The 21,497-nt window shown below is 33.9% G+C and overlaps 2 protein-coding genes and 1 non-coding gene across 3 annotated transcripts in view; 2 read left to right on the forward strand and 1 right to left on the reverse strand.

Moving 5' to 3' along the window:
• Positions 1 to 17,766, reverse strand: part of LOC117104060 (protein timeless homolog) — a 43,624-nt gene extending 25,858 nt beyond the window's left edge. Inside the window, exons 1-14 of the mRNA XM_033244716.1 lie at positions 17,604 to 17,766; positions 15,272 to 15,375; positions 14,875 to 15,028; positions 13,631 to 13,808; positions 12,941 to 13,042; positions 12,275 to 12,430; positions 10,590 to 10,723; positions 9,960 to 10,224; positions 9,462 to 9,574; positions 8,672 to 8,776; positions 7,738 to 7,920; positions 7,085 to 7,212; positions 6,053 to 6,206; positions 2,500 to 2,597 (exon numbers count right to left, since the gene is read on the reverse strand). Coding sequence (XP_033100607.1) covers positions 2,500 to 2,597; positions 6,053 to 6,206; positions 7,085 to 7,212; positions 7,738 to 7,920; positions 8,672 to 8,776; positions 9,462 to 9,574; positions 9,960 to 10,224; positions 10,590 to 10,723; positions 12,275 to 12,430; positions 12,941 to 13,042; positions 13,631 to 13,808; positions 14,875 to 15,028; positions 15,272 to 15,356 — 1,855 coding nt within the window. The 5' untranslated portion in view covers positions 15,357 to 15,375; positions 17,604 to 17,766. The remainder of the gene's footprint in view (positions 1 to 2,499; positions 2,598 to 6,052; positions 6,207 to 7,084; positions 7,213 to 7,737; positions 7,921 to 8,671; positions 8,777 to 9,461; positions 9,575 to 9,959; positions 10,225 to 10,589; positions 10,724 to 12,274; positions 12,431 to 12,940; positions 13,043 to 13,630; positions 13,809 to 14,874; positions 15,029 to 15,271; positions 15,376 to 17,603) is intronic.
• Positions 17,767 to 18,042: 276 nt separating this feature from the next.
• Positions 18,043 to 18,114, forward strand: Trnat-cgu. Its single transcript has one exon. It is a non-coding gene; the product is annotated as a tRNA-Thr (tRNA).
• Positions 18,115 to 19,815: 1,701 nt separating this feature from the next.
• Positions 19,816 to 21,497, forward strand: part of LOC117104061 (DC-STAMP domain-containing protein 2-like) — a 13,024-nt gene continuing 11,342 nt past the window's right edge. The window contains exons 1-2 of the mRNA XM_033244717.1: positions 19,816 to 20,265; positions 21,167 to 21,290. Coding sequence (XP_033100608.1) covers positions 19,816 to 20,265; positions 21,167 to 21,290 — 574 coding nt within the window. The remainder of the gene's footprint in view (positions 20,266 to 21,166; positions 21,291 to 21,497) is intronic.

A 21,497-nucleotide genomic window follows, 5' to 3' on the forward strand; every position in this document is an offset into this window, starting at 1 on the left:
ACCAACAAACACCAAAAAGAGAAAATTAAGTAATTAGAGTTCACTTTTAGCTTGACTTGGGCATAGGCATAGGTCAGCTCCGTGTGTGCTATGCCATCAGACCAAGAAAACAACGTTGATAATCCCTTAAAAATAGCTGTGGTATTCACTATGCATTTTTCGCAACCTCATATTATTTTCTCTTTTGACAAACTGTACTATGTGGGTTGACTGTATTGGACTAAGAAGTTATGAATTGTGCATCCATATTTTATATATTCATTTTTTTTCACAATATGTTGTTGGAAATTCACTTGTTGACTATTTCATCATATGTGAAGTCTCACCACAAAATGACTCTAATGGTTAGAAAATTAAAAATTGAGTTTATAATATATTATTTGGGTAGATAACATTATAAGCTTTAATTTGGATTTGAATGGCTTCCCTAGGATAAGTAGATCAAGAGACATGAGCATTTAAAGTTTGTATGACAACCACGTTTTTGAGAGAATCAACCTAAAAAATAAACTAACCTGTACAAATAATAGGAACAGGATTACAGAATATGTACAGAGAACACTGTTTTAGTACAAAAATTCACTCAAAAATTGTGCAATCATAAAATATAAGTTTCAAGTTATTTAAAATCAACATTTTGTAATAATTTTGACTTTGGCCTCTTTTGGTGAATATCTCAATATGATTTCACGAACGATGCATCTCATTTTGTGGTGAGACCTCACATATATAAATCAAGCAAGAACTTGAAGAAGCAGGGCTTTTAGCTAACCATTAGAACTTTTTTTGAACACTTAAAGCCCCATTCCCGGCAAAAATTTCTTTAAAAAAGAATTTCTTTTTTTAGAAAAAATGCATATTTCTCATAGGAGATAACCATTTTCAAATTCTTCGTTACTAGGCAAATTCAGAGGTTGTAGATCGCATCCGCTGGAATGCTCTCACTTTAATGTATACTTTATACAGTCAATAAAATGCACCCTCTTAAATGAAATTAGTTTTTGTACTTCACATCTTGCACACTATGATTGATCGAGTAGGTCTGAGATATGTTTCTATAATTGTCAAAATATTGGTTATAATCATTTTTTTTAACAGATTTGAAATAATTCCTATGAAATATTATATTTCACAAGTGTCAATACTAGCAACAGAAAATATCATGCCGGCCGTTTTTTCGTGTGATAACAGAACCTAAATCGAGGTAGGGCTAGGCCTAGCCTGGCGGTGTTGGATAGGCTAAAGTTTTCGGCACCTACTATGTTTCTTTGCAGACCTATCGCAAAATCAAACATGAAAAATCCATCCGCATTTATTTTTTGTGTGGAACACAAAAATCGAATTTTATTCTTATTTTACATTTATTTCATGTTTAGGAATGTCTAAATTCAGTTAAATTAGCAATTTCGTATTACATTTATAAAACTTTATAACATATACAATAATCAGATTTTTGCCGACTGAAATCTTGCTGGGAACTGCTGCAGTACAAAAATTGGCTTAATGACAACATAGTTTACTGAAAACATGCTTTCTTCCTGTAACACAATGAAAAAATTATGAATAATAGTTTATAGTCAAAAGCTTGTGTTTCAAATAAATACCCCGGAATTTCTTTTCCTGTTGTTTTACTGCATTTAATGAAACCGAACAAAACCTCAACTGCCATTTACAGTACATTAAACTCATAACTTTAATCAAAATTTATTCAGCAACATATTTACAAAAAAAATTGTATAAAAAAAAAACAGGCACAAATTTTACTTGCAATAAAGTGTTGACATGCATGATTACTCTCAGTTCAATAAAAAGTAGGCTTCAATGTGGGCAAAGTGTGGCCTAAGGGTAGAACCAATAAAGTTGGAAAGCAATAAAGAGAGGACTACATATTTCATCAAATATTATTATTATTATTAATTATTATTATTATTATTGTACAGTATATTTATGTAGCGCATGTCTAAAATTCTATGCGCTTCAACAATTCCAAATCATTATTTATTTTATCACTTAATTGTTAATTAATAAAAAGTTTGTAATTCAAAGATTTGTGAAATTACAATATGTTATGGTAAACAACGCAAAGTCTCAAAGGGTCAACCATCAGTCACTGCCCCGGCTTAATCCCAGAACTCTACCTAGGTGGCGCGAACAAAGGAGAAGGTTACACATTTTCCCCCAATGGGTGCTCTGGGACAGCGACCAAGATAGTGGCCCCCTAGAGGCAGAGCAGTCACATTTGCAATCAAAAGAGAGAGAATATATGAAACTATATGAACAAATGTTTGGAAAGAATATATGCCAATTTGCAGTGGCATATCTAGTAGTCTTATGGGGTGGGGGAGGCACGGGGGGAGGCGCTTGATGATTAGGTGAGGGTGTGCTAAATTGAAAAATAACGTGATTTGAATTAAAGAATATCTTTTTGGGGGAGGGGGTTGGGGGAGTGCTCACACCTAGATACGCCACTGACAATTTGAAACTGAAAGAGCATCCTACCATTTAAATTGGTCATGAGAATTTCACGAAGGGCCATAAACTCATCTTCAGGTTCAATGTCAACAGCACCAAATACATCCCCTTCAGTCCAAACTTCCCTATTTACCAGTAAAATAAAAGAATAAACATGCATGTTGTAATCAAAATGTTAAAAATATCATGGAGGTTATAAAAAGGAGGAATCTGATTTTGATAAAGCTAAGTTACTAAATGCCAAATATTTTCTTTTTTAATTGTTTCAGATGCATCAGAAGATTTACAAGTAAACGTTTGATGAAATATTGATCAGCCAGATGAAATGCTTATACTCTAAAAACAATTCTACTATAGATGGGGATGGTTAGGAATATAAAACATTAAGCGACTTTCCTTTAACCAAAGGCTTCCCATCATGTTTAAATTTTTTGCATGTTTCCTTGTCATAAGGAAGTAATGAAATAGTGTAGGCTTATATGCTTACTACTGTATTGTCAGTACTAACAAGAATTGAAATGATTTGTCATTTAAACTTTCAACTTGGGTTAGTTTGACTAAGAAGGAAATTCAGATTGAAATTTGATATAAACAAAATATGAGGATAATGTTTTTTTTTAAGTGACTGATCCATAAATTTTTATTATTTTGGATAAACTTATGGGGCCCTGGGACCCCTCTTTGAGACTGCCACTAGGTACCAGTAGGCAGAGTAGAAATTGTATTAAGATTTAGTTAAGGTAATTAAGGTATAAGCAAACTTTATATCTATGTGCCTATTGAGTTATAATTTCTTATGAATGATATTTAATCAAAGTAATTAGTGAATAATTAGTGATTACAATTACAAAAGTTGATCAGATGAAACAAATTTTCAGTATTAACATGGTACTAACAGGTACATTGCAGCACTAACTTGTGGTCAACTACAGAAAGAAATTTTAACTAAGAAGGAAATTCAGATTGAAATTTGATATAAGCAACATATGAGGATAATGTTTTTCTATGTGATTTAGGTAACAGTGGCTGATCCATAAATTTAAAATAGAGGGGGATCAGGGAGGGGCTTTGACAGAGGAGGATCTTTACCACCTTAGCCCCACCATGGTTGGGGCTGAGGTAAGAAAATTTATGATTATGTAGCCCTGGTTTATCATCACTTCAAAATCAATAAGTTATTCATCAATTCAAAATAGTAATTCTTGGAATTGATATAGCTCCTCCCATTTGGTCCCATTATAAAGGGGTGAAATTACTTACAGTGATGAGAAGAATGATTAGAACATAGAATTAGAACAGGAAATTAGAAAAGAAGAGAGACTGAAAATAGAAAAGAGACTTATTCCTGATTCCTGATGATGACATAATTAATGTTGAAATATTGAATCCTAACACGATGGGGTGCATTTAGACTTAACATACTTAAGTACATAATGTATATGATTGATGGTGATTTAAATCAGTTTTAGTGGTGCAAGCACCTTTTATTCTACAACAGCACAGATTAATACATAAGTATTGAAAAGATTAAAAATAGAAAACCTTCACAGTGAACTTTGCACCAGCAGAGGGATTTGACCACTGTACCCAAGAGTTTCAGGTCCATGAATTACAACAACTTGCTTGCAACTCAGTGACATTGCTCTTTCCCCATTGTCGAGCAAATCTTGGCGCCACTCTCAATTTGTGATGATTTAAAACAAAGAAGAAATAGTTCTTGAAGTGCCTTCTTTTGGCAAAATATTAAATCGGTCTTTGGTTTCAATATAATTATAATGAATGCTGTGTGTCATAATATTGCAGTAAAATTAAACAGTGGTGGATCCAGAAATTCGGAATAGAGAGAGCCCAGGAAGTCTACACCACCTCGGCCCCACCATGGTTGAGTCTAAGGTAAAATTTATGATTATAGCACATCTAGATGGCCAGAAATGGTACTCTCTGACCTGATTTTGATTACAATTTTCCTTTTTTCCTTATTTTATTTGATGAAAATAAAATTTAGGGGGGTGGGCCCATGCCTGCTCATCTACCCCTTGAATCCGCCACTGTTAAAAATAGAATTTGAAAGGCCGAAGCAAACCTTCAAAGAATTTGTGGTAGCAGGGAGATTTGGGCATTGTACCCAAGAGTTTCAGGTTGCTTGCATCTCGGATATTATCTTTTGGCCTGTTATATCAACTCTAAAAATAATTTGGACCTTCAAGTAAATTAATTTAAAACCAGGGACCTATATACCTGTCTCTTATACACATCTTTATTTTACAGATGTATGTCCAAATAATATTGAACTGTGCCTTTATTTCTTCCTAAACTCAGAATTAAATTTTGTTTCCCTTACTTTTTCTCTTTGAATCCAGATGGTTCAATATTCAACAAACTTCTATTGAATTCTGAAAACCATCTGTAATGTTAAGTACATCATCCTGTCTTAAGATATTCTTTGGAATGATGAGAATACTTGGCACTCATTAATCTTCCTGGAAGCATGATACAGTTCGTTCTTGTCATCAAATTCTGAATGCACGTAAATGTAATCAAAACAAACCTTTACTAAAGGTCCATGACCAGTCAAGATACAAAGTGACTTGTTTTCAGCAATGTATTTTAGAATGATAACAATACTTCGCATTCACTTCACATTATTTCTTTCTAGAAAATATAGCTTACTTGACTTCCAAGCTTTCACTATTTCAGAAAAAACTGAAACTATCTGGAAAAAACTGAAACTGTTAATTGGCATTCCTCACCGCTTAAAAAATAATAACACTATTAATATAAATGTTAACCACAGTCTTAAGCAAGTCACAAGTCATAAGCACCTTGGTATTATCTTCGACGAAAAGATGACATGGCATCCTCATGTCAAATAGCTTACATTAGATCCAAACTTGCTTTATCAATTTCGTTATTAGCACGTACTAAAAACTATCTTGACTCCAATACTAAATTTTTAGTTTATAATACTATTATCCTTCCACACATTGACTACTGCTGTAGTGCATAGGGATCCAGGGGTAATTCCGTCGTTGCAAATATCCAATCATTACAAAACTGAGGCTTGTACTTGATGTTCATCCTCGGACATCATCTGCCACACTTTTCTCTACTTTAAACACCCTAAATGTATCGGATCGTATCTGTCTCTTATACACATCTAGATGTGTATAAGAGACAGCCTCTAAGCAGTTCACATTTATTACCTCCTGTCATTGGATCAAGCACATACTGTAAACTCATTGAGGAGAATTCCATAATGTTGCAACAGTAATTTTTGCATTTTGTGTTTGAAACTACCAAGTCAACATTTGTACTCCTGGGTGGAGAGAGTCAAATGTAGGTAAAGAGCTTTGCCTAATTACACAGCCTCCTACCTCATGGTTAAATAGGCTCCAGGCAGTTGATCCATTTTTCAACACCCCCACACCCACTGGTTACAGCCTTGAACATGCCTCAACTACTTTCAAGCAGGTGTCACTATATCACTTAATTTATTTTAACACAACACTTATTATATTTGCATATAGTGACATCACAAGCCAACCACATGAACTCCACCTTTGTGGTAACAAGACCTTACCTTTGGTCCTCAACTGGTTGATCGGAAGCTGCATCAAATGGAGTAATATTTTCGGGGATATCTTCCCGACCTTGTAGCATCGCAGACAAGGAGCTAGACACATTTCCCCATTGTGCATTCAACGCATCCTCAGACAGTGTATTCTGTTTATTAGCTGCAGGTTTGAAAGGAATATGCATACAAAGAATATCATGGGCTAAGCATCTGACATCTTAAAGCTACATGATTTAGTGGAAGTTTGCAAATTACTATAAACACCGATAGCAGTAAAAACTGTGGGAGATTTGTAAATTCAATATTTATTATGTTCGCAGGGCAAGTTATCTGTTGACTTTTATTGGTTTTTCATTCAGGTATATTAACAAATTGACAATCATCATCCTCATTTTGTTAGTTCCCCCAAGAGGGGTCAGATTGTCATCATGCAAATGTAACACACTAGAACCACAACCACACCAATCAAAATAAATCATATTATTAAAAAACAAAACAATACAAATAATAAAACTGACGAGAATGACAACAACAAAAACAATAATTTTTTTTATATTTGAATTAATATATAATAATGATATTATATTTTTAATGTTGATGTTTAAGTTTTCAAAGTTGGAGCTGGTGATAGTAGTTTTGTAGTTCTTTTACCCCTCTTCAGCCTCCCTTTTTCTTTGTCTTTGTTTTGTTTTTGTGGTTTTTTTTGTCATGTATATGCTGGAAGGAATGAAATAAAATTAGAACAGAAATAACAACCAAAAACAACACTATTAATACAGTATATAGTACCATATCTGTACCAATTACTACAACAGTAGTGTTCTGGGATCAAGTGATATAAGTGCAAGTTTTTACTTGTCCTAGGTACACTTTTTGTTGCATAATTAGTGGACTACCAGGGATTTCACACGTAAATAGTTATGCATGGTATACCAGATGTGAGAAGTAGCAATCCTTTGGAAGGTAAGTGATCATGCCTTGCTGGGGCATGATGAAATTTCTCATATAAAAAAGTGCATAAAAAGATAGCACACAAACCTTTCTTTTTCTTTTTACGTTTCTTTCTGGCTTTCTTCTGTACAATAACATTAGCCTTGTTCTTACAAAAGCTTTCTAGCATTTTCAGGAAAACATGTGTTGTTTCTACTAAATCTTTCAAATATCCTCTGGAATGCAAGTGGAAGTAACTGAACTATTGTTGAATATTGTACCAATTAATTTTCGAATACTTTTACTTAAAACTGCATTAACTCGATTACATCTATAATTATTATTTTGCATATATTACTATTATCTTTGTAATATATATATTATAATACTATTATCTTATGTAATATATTATAACATATTCAACAACATACACTCAATAAATGATTGAAACTTGATTGGTTAGAATGCATTTCAACATATTATGCTCGAGAAAAATAAAATTGTTTTTTAAACATAAATAGTATGTTTTATGAATAAATATTATGTTTTATGAATACTTTTACTTAAAACTGCATTAACTCAATTACATATATAATTATTCTTTTGCATATATTACTAATATCTTTGTAATATTTTAACATATTCAACAACATACACTCAACAAATGAAACTTGATTAGTTAGAATGCATTTCAAGATATTATGCTAGAGCAAAATAAAAATGTTTTTAAAACATAAATATTATATGTTTTCTAATCTTACTGTGTGAATTTGGTTTGATCAAATTTCTTCAGTAGACTTATAAAGACTTCGCGATATTCGATGACATACACAACATTACTTGTAATAATGTGTGCAGTGTCTCTGAGAGATTCATCCGTTGATCGACCCATTGTATCGACTGTCAACAGAAGTTCTTTGTAGCATCGAAGACACAGATGTAGTCTGCCAAATAACAATATTTTGTGTGAACACATGTGAACATGAATTGTAGTTTTCCTTTCCAATTTTATATATATATTTTTACATTCTATTTTTTGTAAGAAGCTAAAAATTTTATTTTATAAATTATTGTTACACATTTAGTAATTACAATATTATACCTGTATAGAAAATATAATTATTTGATCATAATAAGCAATTCCTTAATTGTTCATACTTAATATTGAATTTGAAGTAACTTTCTTCAGGTTCTAATTAAGCTTGTTTTACAAAAGTAATTTTCAATCAAAATTCAATTTTTATCGCAGTGCGCGATGTATTCGCGGCGACGAAAAAATGAGGATTTTTTTTGCACACGAAAATAAAAAAAACCAAGCCAAGCGTCCACTAATAGAAAAATTAGCGGACGCTGGGGAGTATGTAAATAACATTGGGAGTTACAGTGATGACGTCACGATTGACTTATAATAACAATTATTATATTAATCAATCACAGTAACATGTGTCTTGTAGCAAATAAAAAGATAATCAAAATATTAATAACAAGAATAACACTACAGTAGTCACTTCATTTTTCTGCCCTGTGCCTAAATACTGAACAAGACGCAGGCAGGCCATTCCATTATTTTCTATAATGCTCAGGATAAAAAATCAGACTTGTGTGACCGTGACCTGTGACCATTTTTCTAACAAAATTAATGAATTACTAGATATTTATGGGGTTATTTTTTTCTGAAAGTGATCAGTCTCTTACCTTCTGGACCAAGAGACAACTTCTTTTTTTTCTGTCATCAACATATCCAGGTATTTTGTGATTTGAGTTTCAATGAAGTGGAATGATTGCACCGAGAACGTTTCACTAGAAACCAAAACAAAAAATAAATTGAGATATTAACAATAAGAAATTAACATTGAATTGAAAATGTTACTTTGTACCATCTGTCTGAAATTTCCCTCTTCAATCAATCAATAAAGCAATCAAGCATTGAAAACAATCAGACAATATATCAATAAATCAGGCAGTATATCAAGATATATCAAGAAATACATTAAATATATCAATTAAATAATTAATATACTGTACAAATCACACAATAATCAAGCAATTTGTCAATCGAACAATATGGGGCTTGCCATGTCAAAACCAGCGTCAGTGACTAAAACAAAAATTTTTGATAATACAGTATATTTGTATTCTCAAACTTATAAGCTTTAAAATGATTTACTAAAATCAACTTATTATTAACAAAGTTAAGAGTATAAATATTACGGATTCTCTGTACTAAAGTATACGATGCTGCCACATTCTTATGCTAATTACTCATCGACAATAAACTGGTTTTGGGATGGCAAGCCTCAAATATCAAGCAATAAATCAGTATGACAATCAATTAATATATCAATAAACAAATAAAAAAATACTTCATTAAATAAATCAACAACTAAACCAATAAATACATACAAATAATGTCCAATATCAACTCAAACACTAAGCAAAACTCTTTACTGGAACTTATCTTTGATAGCATTAAACATGTGCTCACCTTACAATATCAACTCTAAATTTGTAAATCCTGTTAAACTCCATGAAGAAGTGCATAGCCCACAGGTAGTACGTCTCATCATTCTGTTGAGCTCGCTCATGTAAGATATGGTCCTGAATATGTCAGAAAAAGCAAACCATTTAAAACTTCATGTTCAAGGGTCTTTGAATTTTATACCACTGAGATTGTAATTAAACTAAAAATTGTTCACTTTGATCCATTAATTATTTTTCATCACTGATATTACGCAAGTGAGTGAACATTTTTTTGTTGATCTACATAGAATCCAACATAATATTTTAATCTGAATTAGAAACATTATCAAAAATTTAAATGTAAAAAAAAAATCATAAAACAAAATTATAAACAACTATGTTTACCTGTACTTATTCACATTGATGAAGAAATAAAAATAAAATTATAATTAATAAATTGAGTAAAATAACTGTATTTCAGTAGCCCTTTACATCAAAAATCGTAGGAGATATATAAACACACCTTGACATTATGCATCAGAGTGTTGTAGCAATTTTCTAAAAATAACACGCAAAAGTCCTTCAAGAATAGTCGTATACTAAGAGTTGATCTGCGTGAAACACTTCTCTCATTCATCGGCATGCGGTTCTTTGGTTTCTTGGCAGGCTTCTTGTCCAGGTCAAAGTTGATATGTTTTGCTTGATTCAACGACTGGTGATAAATCAAATCACGATCGCTGATTGACTTCACGTTTTTGACGCTGAATGATCCGCCAAATCGAGAATGCCTGTCATGAGCAAATGGATTTGTATAGATTTTTAAATGGCGATTTTTCAGCACTGCATGCCTAATAATAGTAATAATTATTATAATTCAAAGCCAATATTTCTTTTTACAGTACTTGTAAAACTCAGCTAAAAGATACTCATTCAATTCACACCCTGGGCCTTTGCCCGAGGAAAGGCTGGTACATAAAATTAGACGTTAAGTAGGGGGTGGGATTACTGTATACCTGAGTGTATTTTTTTATTTATTTTTTTGTAAAGCACAAGGCTTCAGCATCTTGTGCTGTATAAGCTGATAACAACCACAACACTGAGGGGCTGATATCACCAAATGGTCAATTTGGTTCTAATAAAAACACCATGTCACCTGGAACTCCTTTGTAAAAACTGTTCTCTACGCTTAGCAAGTTCTCGTAGTCGAATGGCCTCCAACTCCCTTTTCTCATTTTCTCTCTCACTTAGAGATTTGGCTACTCCTGCTTTTGCCAACTGCTCTGGTGTCTAATAAAAGAAATTAAAATTAACATAGTTTAAAGTGAATAAGACAAACACGTTTCAGTTCTCATTTTGAAAACTATTCCAATAAAAAATAAAATGATCTAAACCCATTTAACCTTCTTGATTCCAACTTCGACTCCAGTCGAAATGGATTTGAAGTTGAGGCTACCCAACCGCAGTCAAAATTTACTATCGAAAAATAGGCTGTTTTCAAATCACTGTTCTGTGTACATTCTGGCTCCAAAGCTTTCAGATTTTTTTGTACGCATGCCTCAAGCTTGTTTATTTCGAAATTTTCAAAAAACTCAAATCGTGCTTTGTAAAAAAAAATCCTAAGAATATAATTTATACATCAAGTGAAAACTTTTTCTACAAGGAACATTTGTTTTTAGAAACATTTCTTTGTAAAAAATACAGAAAGTTCTAAAAAATTACTAAGAAATTTGTACACATAAAAACTTGTTACACTGCAAAAAAAATCCGGGATTAAGAGGGTTAACAAAAGATATTTGTGGGTTGGGGTGACTATTCATCTTAAGTGGTGTGGCATCAATAAAGGTGGTCATTCTTCTTATTTAGCCATACTTTACTTATTTTTATGTTGCCAAAATTTTAGCTGCTATCAGGTAGGATGTATATTCCTAGAGGAGTGATTTTGGCTATTGCCAGGTCTATTTATTTTATTTATGTATTTTAATATCTATTTTGTTTATTTTATTTATTATATATTTTTATTTATTCATTTATTTTATTTACTTTATCTATTTTATTATTTTATTAGAAGTAGGGCACATATCCAATTATGGAAGAACTGCTAAAGTTACTTTTTCTCTGATCATTGGATACAGAATCAATCATACACAATGTGCAACCTCCTCTGCTCCTTGGGAAGCATTCCTAATCATATGTGTAATCAGCACTATAATAATAATAATAATAACAATAATAATAATAATAATAATAATAATAACAATAATAATAATAATAATAATAATAATAATAATAATAATAATAATAATAATCATCTAATATAAAATACTTGGAAGAATCTAGTCTTTAGTTGAATTAGTATACTGTAAATGGTTCTTCAACCTACTGTCAACCAACCAATCAACTGTCGTGTAAGTTTCAAAACTTTTAGTCTATACATTGAAGAAACACTTGCAGTATACTAATCTAATAAATATACTAAATTCATTCAGAATCATTCACCTCCTACCAGGTACCTGGGTAAAGAGAGTCAAAGGCAGATAAAGTTTCTTGCTCAAGCAAGCAGTGTGACAAGCATGGTCTTAAACTCGACATTAAGACTGAATGCCGAACGCCTTACATGCTATGCCACACGCTTGTACTTAGATATTTTAAAGAAAAAGATGTTAAATAGGGCGGTTACACCCCTTTTCCCGCCCAGTTTTTAAATATTCAAAAATCTGTATCTCATTCACTGTTCCCCAGTTTGTCGTCAAACTACTTTTTTTTGTCTTAGAAAAATCAGTTCTACAACAATCAGTTCTACAACAAATGTTTCCTCCATAGCCTGACTTTAAGAGTTACCTGTTCTTTGAACATGAGAGAGACAATTTCCACTGCATGCATACACCACTGCTGTTCTTCCTCTGAACTAGCAATGTACAGGATCAGTTTATCAATACCACTGATGTTAAAAGCCCATAGAATTTGGTCATGTACAGATGCATCATCATCAGTTCGCTAGCAAAAAAGAAAATATAGTGTTGATTGATTGATTTTTATCAGTATCAAAATACATAAATACAAAGAATAAGCTAACATAGAAAACATACGACAAAATACCAAGGATAACCCAAGCAAGTTAAAAATACAACATTATTTCAGTTGGGGTCCTTACATTAAAACAGATGTTGCACTTAACAATCAAAAGTAAAAAAAAACCAGAAAAAGTAAAAAAGAGGATTGTTAAAATACAATACAATAGAAATGTAAATTGTAATCGAAAATTTAAAAACATTAAACAGCTTTAACAATCTTAAAACTTTTTAGATTTATATAATTTATATAAATTTACCCGAAAAACAAGTTAAGAAAATACATATGGATTTGTTTGAATTTTTTCAATTCTACGTCCTCACTACTAGGTTATGTGTGACAAATACAGTTCCTGTGATTTTCCCATATATGGATGGGATATGACATCATCATAATATTTCTTTTAATGGAAGCAGACGGCAGTTTGGTGCTCACCATCTCTTGCTCTGGATTGGACGGTACATGCAAAATATTGCGAATCAACAGCAAGACTCTTTCCATTAGAAGTGTATGCTCATCCCGCCTATCCTCCCATTCCTGAAAATTTTATAAACAAGATATAAAATTGAAAAAATCATGGAAAGTCAGCAATAACAAAGTGGGATATCATCCCTAACTTGTTTCTACCATTTTAACACATTTTAATCTGATGGCTGCTTGTCCAGTGTGGTCTTATACATTTGTAAAATTCAGCTTATATTGAATTTGTAGCTTTCTGATAATTATGTTAAAGAACACTCTGTTAATAGTTTTGTATTTGGCTGATTAAAATATCATCAAAGGAAGTATGATTTAGTATTCACCACACATGTTCACACAATGTTTAAAAACCCTTTTTATTAAATTATTATCTAATTTTGTACTTATATTCCTTTTTTGTTCCAGAAGGTGTCCCCTTATTAGGGGGTTCTACTGTATTTGTAGCTGCAATATTATGGAATTCTCCCCAGGGAGCTGAGTATGTGTTCCATATGTGTTTGATCCAATGACCGGGGTAGTAATGTGAAGTGCTTAGAGGCATTGTGTATGAAGTGCTATATAAGAGCGACATATTATTATTATTATTATTATTTGGTCAATTATGGTATATGAAATTAGGTAATAGGGACGGTTGAGTGTTATTACCATATCCAACAGCCCTTTGAGTTTTGCTGCCAATATGCTCATGAACTCATCGTCTGCAAATGCTTCTTTATACTGCTGAAGATGAGAGATCGTATCAAGGTAATACTGATGAAACGTCTTGTCATCAGGGATCTTACCAAAGCAAACTTCAGCCGGCGTTGTGATGTTTACCATCAACCTTGCAAAGGAAAAGTAGTTTGTGGTCACTCAATTTCATGGAAACAAAATGCTTTCTTTGTTGGTTTATTACTAGTTTTTTATCTACAATGTTCTTTTTTGACCGGCTCTGGCAAAACCTTATACTTGTCGCAATTTCTAATTTCATGCTAGCACTCAAAACTTTTGATAATTGGAATTTTGAAAATTCCATGCTTTTGCATTTTATGAAAGAAAACATATTTAGGAACATTTTTTTGCAAAATATCAATCACTACATTAAACTGAAAAGTACAGTAAGATTATTTAAAATATACAAATCCTAATATTAAACTTCCGATTTTGGAATCTTAGGAAGCTGTTTTCTCAAATCCTACAGTACAGTACATGGCTGATATCCAATGAATTTATAATTCATAACTTTCCTAAAAGAGTAATACTCTACCAATTTCCATCAAATAAACACTTTTAATGAGGAATACACGTAGAAATTTCAAATGCTTTAAAATTAATTTTCGGTGGGTTTTGCCTGAGCCTGTCGGAGCCCACAGTTGAACCTAGCACACTAATTAGTAGAGTAATTGCGGTATGAGTTCTATAACTTACTGTATATAATCGAATAAACGCCCTAGGGCTTTTATAGTTAAGAAGGGTTTTAAGGGAGATTTTTTGCAAAGGCGTATATTCATGGGAGGCGTTAAATGGATTTTCAAATGGATACGTATGTATTCAAATAAACACTGCTTAATTTCACTGTAAATGTGCACCTACAACAAAATGTGTTACTGCATTATCATAAAGACTTATTCACCCCAACTGGGTGAGAAAAACTGTAATTCTACTGGAAGGAATAGAACATTAATAGAATGGGTTGATAATGATGTTGCTCCATTAGATTTGTTTACAGATATTTAAGGGGGTGTTTATCCGAGGAAAAAATAAATGCCCCGAGGTGAATATTGAGGGAGGCGTATATTCCGAATACGGTTCAGGAAGAATTATGAAAGCCAAGAATGTACATGTATGCACGCCAAATTTGGCTTGATGTAAATACCACTGCACCTTTTCACCCATACTATCTTAATTACCTGATGGTAGCTTCGAAAAGCGTTTCATCCTCCGGATACTGCTTCACTATATGCAGCAGATCATTTTGCAATATTTGTGCTCCTCCAAGTTGACGACGAACCTCTTTTGTATCATCCTCACGTCGCAAAAACTTAATCAGATCTTTAATTGTCTCTGTGAAAGTAACAAACTTCAATTGTTAATATACATTCCTATTAAAACATTAATTATATTAATCTAAGCTTTACATTATTCTTTTATTAACTTTCAACTTCACAATTCCGATTTCAGAAATTATACCTAACTTTTTACCTGATCTTATTGACATGCTCATAAGTAGTACAGTTTGTAGATTAAAGTGGTTGATTTTGTGGATTGAAGACAGCAAAGCAAATCAATAAGTAATTAATAAGTTACCTAAGCAATCTGGTTCCTTCTTGTATATCTTCCCGTCTTCAAGAAAGCCAAGTCCATTACAAGTAGCTAGCAGCTCGCAATCCATTCTTACGTATTTCTTTTATCTAAAAACATAGAACAGATAATTAAACATTAATGTAATAGCTTTATGGGAGTTTTAACCCTCTAGATACTGTCTTCGACTGTAGTTGAAATTGACCTCAAGCCGAGAATTCCCATTTTAGACTGCAATCGAAATTTAGTGACTAAAAAATAGGTGGTTTTCAAATCGCTCTTCTGTTTTTATTTTAGCTCCAATACGTCAGAAATTTTGTACACGCATGCGTGAAGCTTTTGTCTTTCGAAATCTGTGAAGAACTCACATGCGCTTATATAAAAATTTTTAGAAATATTAATTTAAAATCGTTACAAGATGTGTACACAGCTGAGCAAGCGATTGACCTGATTTTTGATTCAGACAGCGATGAAGGTGAATTTTTAGATGTGCGAGACTTAGACGTGCCTGTTAGCGATGATGACGGTGGGGCTTCAAGCAGTTCTGACGGCGGAGATGTTCTTGATGAAGATGAGCCTAGGCCTAGAAATGTAAGGGTAGTCGATGCTTTTGAATGGAAAGATCGTGCATATAGTTATGGATGGTTGGGTAAATAAATTATATAACTGTGTGGAATAGGAATGTTTAATATTTGTTTTTATTTTTTTTTTTTACTATAATTTTTTTTTTTTTTCGGTTTTTGCTGACGATTTATATGTAGCATTTTTCCGTCATTTCTATTATATTATATATATTATATTATATTATAAAAAAAAAATTCCAAAAAAATATAAATTATACATCAAATGAAAGCTTATTCTAAAAGCTTTCTTTTTTTTGGAAACATTTTTCTGTATAATTTACAGAAAGTTCCCAAAAATCCACCAGAACGATGTATACTCAAAAAACGCAAAAAGCCTTGTTACACTGCAAAAGAATCCGGTATTCAAGGGTTTGCACTACAAAAGAATCCGGTATCCAGAGGGTTAATACTTACGGTAGCAATCTTAATCGTAAGTTTGTGAACACATCTTTATTTTTTAAAGTTAACAAGTTGATATTTTTAATATTTAATATATTAATTATTATTGAATTAAGTCATATTGTTAAGAGGTTTCCAAACTTCATGCCTTATATTTCTTTTTGAATAATGGCAATATTCGACATATGCAGACCTCAAACGAATGCTGCCATTCAATGTACTGTAATATGCAGGAGCAATCATATTTATACTCAAAGAGAGTAAAAAAGTATTCACATATAAAAATAAACAACTATTTGCAAATGCAATGGTAAGTGGTGGTATACCAATCTCTATGATAAGGCCTGCGAAGGGGGATATATCCTCTGCACAAAAATTTGGCCTAGAAATCCATCTGTGTTTTTCGGGAAATAAGTGCTGATTTCCGAGATGATTTTGCCGAAAATTAGACTTTGTTTTGACCGAATCTTAATATAACCAATGCAATTATGCAGCAAGTACGATTCCCGGCACCTATATTCCTAGCAATTCTTCAATTAAAAAACTTTACAGTATGGGTGGTATAGGTCTTTAGTGTGCCCCATCCACTAGTAGAGGTCATGAGAATGGCCCAAGGAAGGGCATACATGCCATCATTTGGGTAATAAAAATCAGGGAAAAAAAATAAGATGGATGTGTTTCTTCATAGATTGTTAGTATTTTGGCGTTACGCACCAACTGAGGCCGGGAAGCCAAGCTTGGGGTAAGTTTGGGAGAGGTGCGTCATCATGAGGTGTGTGTCCCCTCTCATTAGGTGGGGGTCATATAACCACTCCAGCTTCGGACTACGTCTTTTTATAGACCTACGAACGAATAACATATTACTAGGGCCTATATAGGCCTATTAATACTATATAAATTGGCCTAGCCTAGCCTACTAGAGTAGGCACAGCCTAGGCCTTCTTTCGCCTACAGGCCTTGCCTACCTAGGCCTACACAACGACTACAGTACGCAACCTAATAAAAGTAAAACTAGGCTAGCCTGTAGGCCCTACCCTGTCCAGCCTAGCTAGGCTAGCCTAGGCTCTCCTCCTGGTCCTACTAGCTGGCTAGCTAGGCCCATGACCATGTAGGCCTAGCCTAGATACCTGGTTAGGCTAGGCCTACTACTACTACTAGGGTCTAGCGCTAGTACTTATAGCCTAGGCTAAAAAAAAAACTAGGCCTAGGCCTAAAGCCTTGTCAACGGCAGCTTGGACGGTTTAAAATAGGCCTAGGCCTAGGCCTAATACAAATACTGATTTCCAAAAAAATAGTAAAAGTAGGCCTATACTCACAATCATTTATTACAGTATTTTGTTTTATTACAGTTTTTCATCTCACAGGCTTTGTCCGCCTTTAATCTTGTTTTAGGCTGCGGCTTTTGGTTTAGATATATTGTAGGCTAGGCCCCCTAGTCGAATTCCTTATCTTTTCTCCTTTCGCGCGCGAAATTAAATCAAAACACGCATCATTCAAAGTTCAAAGTTGAATGAATCCCGTCGTCGCGCGATTTTCAGTGGTGACGTCACCGTAAGGAAATTAAACTACAGTAAGTTTTTATCACCAACCTTAGGCCTAAATCATCTAAGCAAGTAGTATTATACATATTTCAAAAGAAAACCAGTAATACTTCCATAAAACATCTTGCATCTATTCAAAAGCACAGGAAAAACGATGTATCTTCAATTGTGTTTGTCCAATAATAAAGCAAAAAAACCTTTTCGCATTGGCTTTGGCTCGGTGGCCAAGTGGCAAGGCGTCTGTCTCGTAAACAGAAGATCGAGGGTTCAAATCCCTCTCGGGCCTTTTTGTTGTATTTTTTTTTTCGCCGAAAAACTTTAAGCCTTGTGTTTTATTAAATATTGGTAATAAGTTTTAACTGAATTTCATGCTAAAGCTTACTTAAATGTTGACTAACCCATTGAAATCACAAATACAGTACAAGAAAACGCCACAAACAGCGCCCTCTATTATTGACGGCGGCCGCATCACCATTCAAGCAATTAGTAGAGCTCCGCATAGTACCGTATGCTATAGGAAAATTATTATAAGATTAGATTTAATGCTTGAAAAAATTTCCTGAGGGCCTGCAAGGCCCGAAAGAAATTTTTGAATGCATTAAATCTAACCTAAGTATATCATTTTCCATTTAGTGTACGATGCATGATCGCCGTCTTTAATTTTAGTTTTTTTTATAACCAACTGTTTGTAGCAGTCATCGGTTGCTATAGTGATATGATCAGTATCAGTGGCGTAGAAAAGTATTTTTCATTGGAGGGAGGGGGATGATTGGCGTGTTAGCCAGTGTCGTAACAGGCGAGATGTGTATAAGAGACAGACACAACGACTACAGTACGCGAGATTACTTTTTGTACTTCGCATCTCGCACAATGCGGTCGTTCGGTTAGGCTGAGAAATGTTTGTTTAAGTGTCAAAATCTCAGTCAGAATCAGTTTTTTAACAAATTTGAAATAATTCCTGTGAAATATTATTATATTCACAAGTGTCAATACTAGCAACGGAAAATATCATGTCGGCCGTTTTTATGTGTGATAACAGAACCAAAATCGAGGTAAGGCTAGGCCTAGCCTAGCAGCATTGGATAGGCTAATGTTTTCGGCGCCTACGATATTTCTTCTCACGACCTATCGCAAAATCAACATGAAAAATTCATCCGCATTTATTTTTTGTGTGGAACACAAAAAAAAAAATCAAATTTCAGTCTTATTTTACATTTTTTTCGTTCTTAGGAATGTCTAAATTCATTTAAACTAGCAATTCCGTATTATATTTATAAATCTTTATAACATTATACAAAAATTTGATTTTTCTTAAAAACTGAAATTTTGCCGGGAATGGGGCTTTAATTGTTCATAGGCCTACTTAATATTGAATTTGATGTAACTTTCTTCGGGTTCTAATTAAGCTTGTTTTCCGAAAGTAATTTTTAATTACAATTCAATTTTTATCGCGGTGCGCGATGTATTCGCGATGACGAAAAAATGAGGAATTTAAAAATAATATTAAAAATAAATATCACCTCAACTCAAATCACCTTATTACGAGCTAGCTCAACCCCTACACGACGAGCCATGCGGCTCAGCCTCACCAAATCACGAGCCCCATCCCGCATTACCTTTGCACCCCCTCCCCATTTCAAGAGTCATAGATACTATTTCTACATTTAACACCCTGTATAATAGAGACAACTCAATTTTGCTTTGCATGTTCTTATGAGTTGTGATGTCTTGCCATTGCGGCATTGCCATGATGTCATTTTTACGCATTGGACCTGAAGGCTTGACGTTTGTTCAGTCGGCGTCGTGCGTGTATGCAGACTGCGTAATGCGCGTGTTTAGAATGTTTAACCAATAAGAACGCTAAGCGCAATTTCATTTTCTATGGGAAAAATAGGCGTTGGCGATAATGCCGTGAGTATACACAAGACATTTTAGGTTTTTAATTTGTAATTTTTATAAGTAAAGTATACTGTAAACATCTATCAAAATGCAAGTGGTCGCAAGGCAAGCGGGGAAACAGGTTGTCAAACAACAGGCCAAGAAGCAAGCACAGAAACAAGTTAAAAAGCAAGTTAAAAAGAAGATGAAAGAGAAAATGAAAAAGAAGATGAAAGAAAAGGCAAAGAAGAAAGTAAAGGATAAAATGAAAAAGAAAATGAAAGAAAAAGCAAAGAAGAAAGTAAAAGATAAGGTAAAAAAGAAAGCGAAAGATAAAATGAAACAGAAGGTAAAGGATAAAGCAAAAGATAAAGCAAAAAACAAACTGAAGAAGAAAATCAAAGAAAAAGTTCGCGATGAAATAGAGGATCGAATACAAGAAGCTGTAGAAGACGAGATTGGCGATTTCTTTGGTCGAAAGGATGATATTCCCCGAGAAGAGTTTCGTTTCATAGAGAAGAAAAAGCCGAAAGGAGTGCAAGGACGGATAGATAACATGGTAAGGAGGAGCACAATGCTGCAGCAAATGACAGGGGTGGCGCTAGCGGGGAGGGGGAGGGTGGGGGCCAGGTTCCCCTCGTCGGGAAGAAAAGCCACAATTCATCTGGGAGAGAAAAAATTGTATTTTCTACATATTAGTAGTCCATGGTCCCCTAGGCCGGGTACTGGCCTAGACCTGACTCTAAAATCGATTAAGTAGGCCTAGGAAGCCTTTGCGAAATCCTTAAATTGTCAGATTTTAGAGAGATTCGCCCTCCTGGCTGGAACACTTTCGAGAGATTTTGAGCCACGCCCGACCACGCCCACTTTTTTTTCGTCGGGGACATGTGTGAGTCTCTTCTAAATTGAGGGTCTATACCACGAATGTATGTAGACCAAGGCACCTCTATGTCCAGAAGTGGTACTCACAGGCTTAAATTATAATTTTTCTTTTTTCCTCCATTTGTTTTTTCTATAAAGAATTTGGGGGACCGGGTCGGCTTACGCACGCACTTCCGCCACACTGAGTGTGACGGTAATAAAAAATAAAAACTAAAACTAAAGAGAGAAAACTAAAACCGGAGCTTTAATGACGTTCGATATTCTACTAGCCCTATTGGCCTATATCATATTCTTTTTATAAACTTATTTTTAAGAAAAACGAGATGGTAACGGATTGCTGCAGCAGTACATGCGCTCCATGCATGTACTTCTTCAATGTTATCAAGAGCATTTTTGCACCATGTATCAACGAAATAAAACAGTACTGCACATGCTCAGTTCGGACGGAATCGGATTGGTGGTTCACACGCATTTGCGTCAATGGCACGTACGAAAACGAAGTACTTGGTAACGTGATAGGATTTGTGGTGGGGTGTTTTATGATATATATCTTCTATTATATATTTATCTTTGGAAAGGAATATGAACCATATTTCGCATTTGTTGTCACTGTTGTTTTGGGAGTTTTTATGTGCTTTGGGATGGCGTTCTCAAAAGATGTCCGCTGCTTGGTGTTTTTAACAGCCCCACAACTTTTTTCAAGTAAGTGTCGGTTATAATCTATTATTTTTTTAAACTAGAACAGGAACGGGAAATTTTCTCGGCGGATGGTTCTCGACCGAGATAACGAGCTCTCTAACTGTGTCAATTGATATAGAAAAGCTAAACCGACAGAGTTTCCAGAGTGTAAATCTAACTAAATAACTACACACACACACCCCCCCCCCCCCACCCCCCCCCACCCATCCC

Source organism: Anneissia japonica, unplaced genomic scaffold, assembly GCF_011630105.1.
Source record: "Anneissia japonica isolate Jap-2015-1 unplaced genomic scaffold, ASM1163010v1 scaffold287778_len1315358_cov176, whole genome shotgun sequence".
NCBI classification, from domain to species: Eukaryota; Metazoa; Echinodermata; class Crinoidea; order Comatulida; family Comatulidae; genus Anneissia; species Anneissia japonica.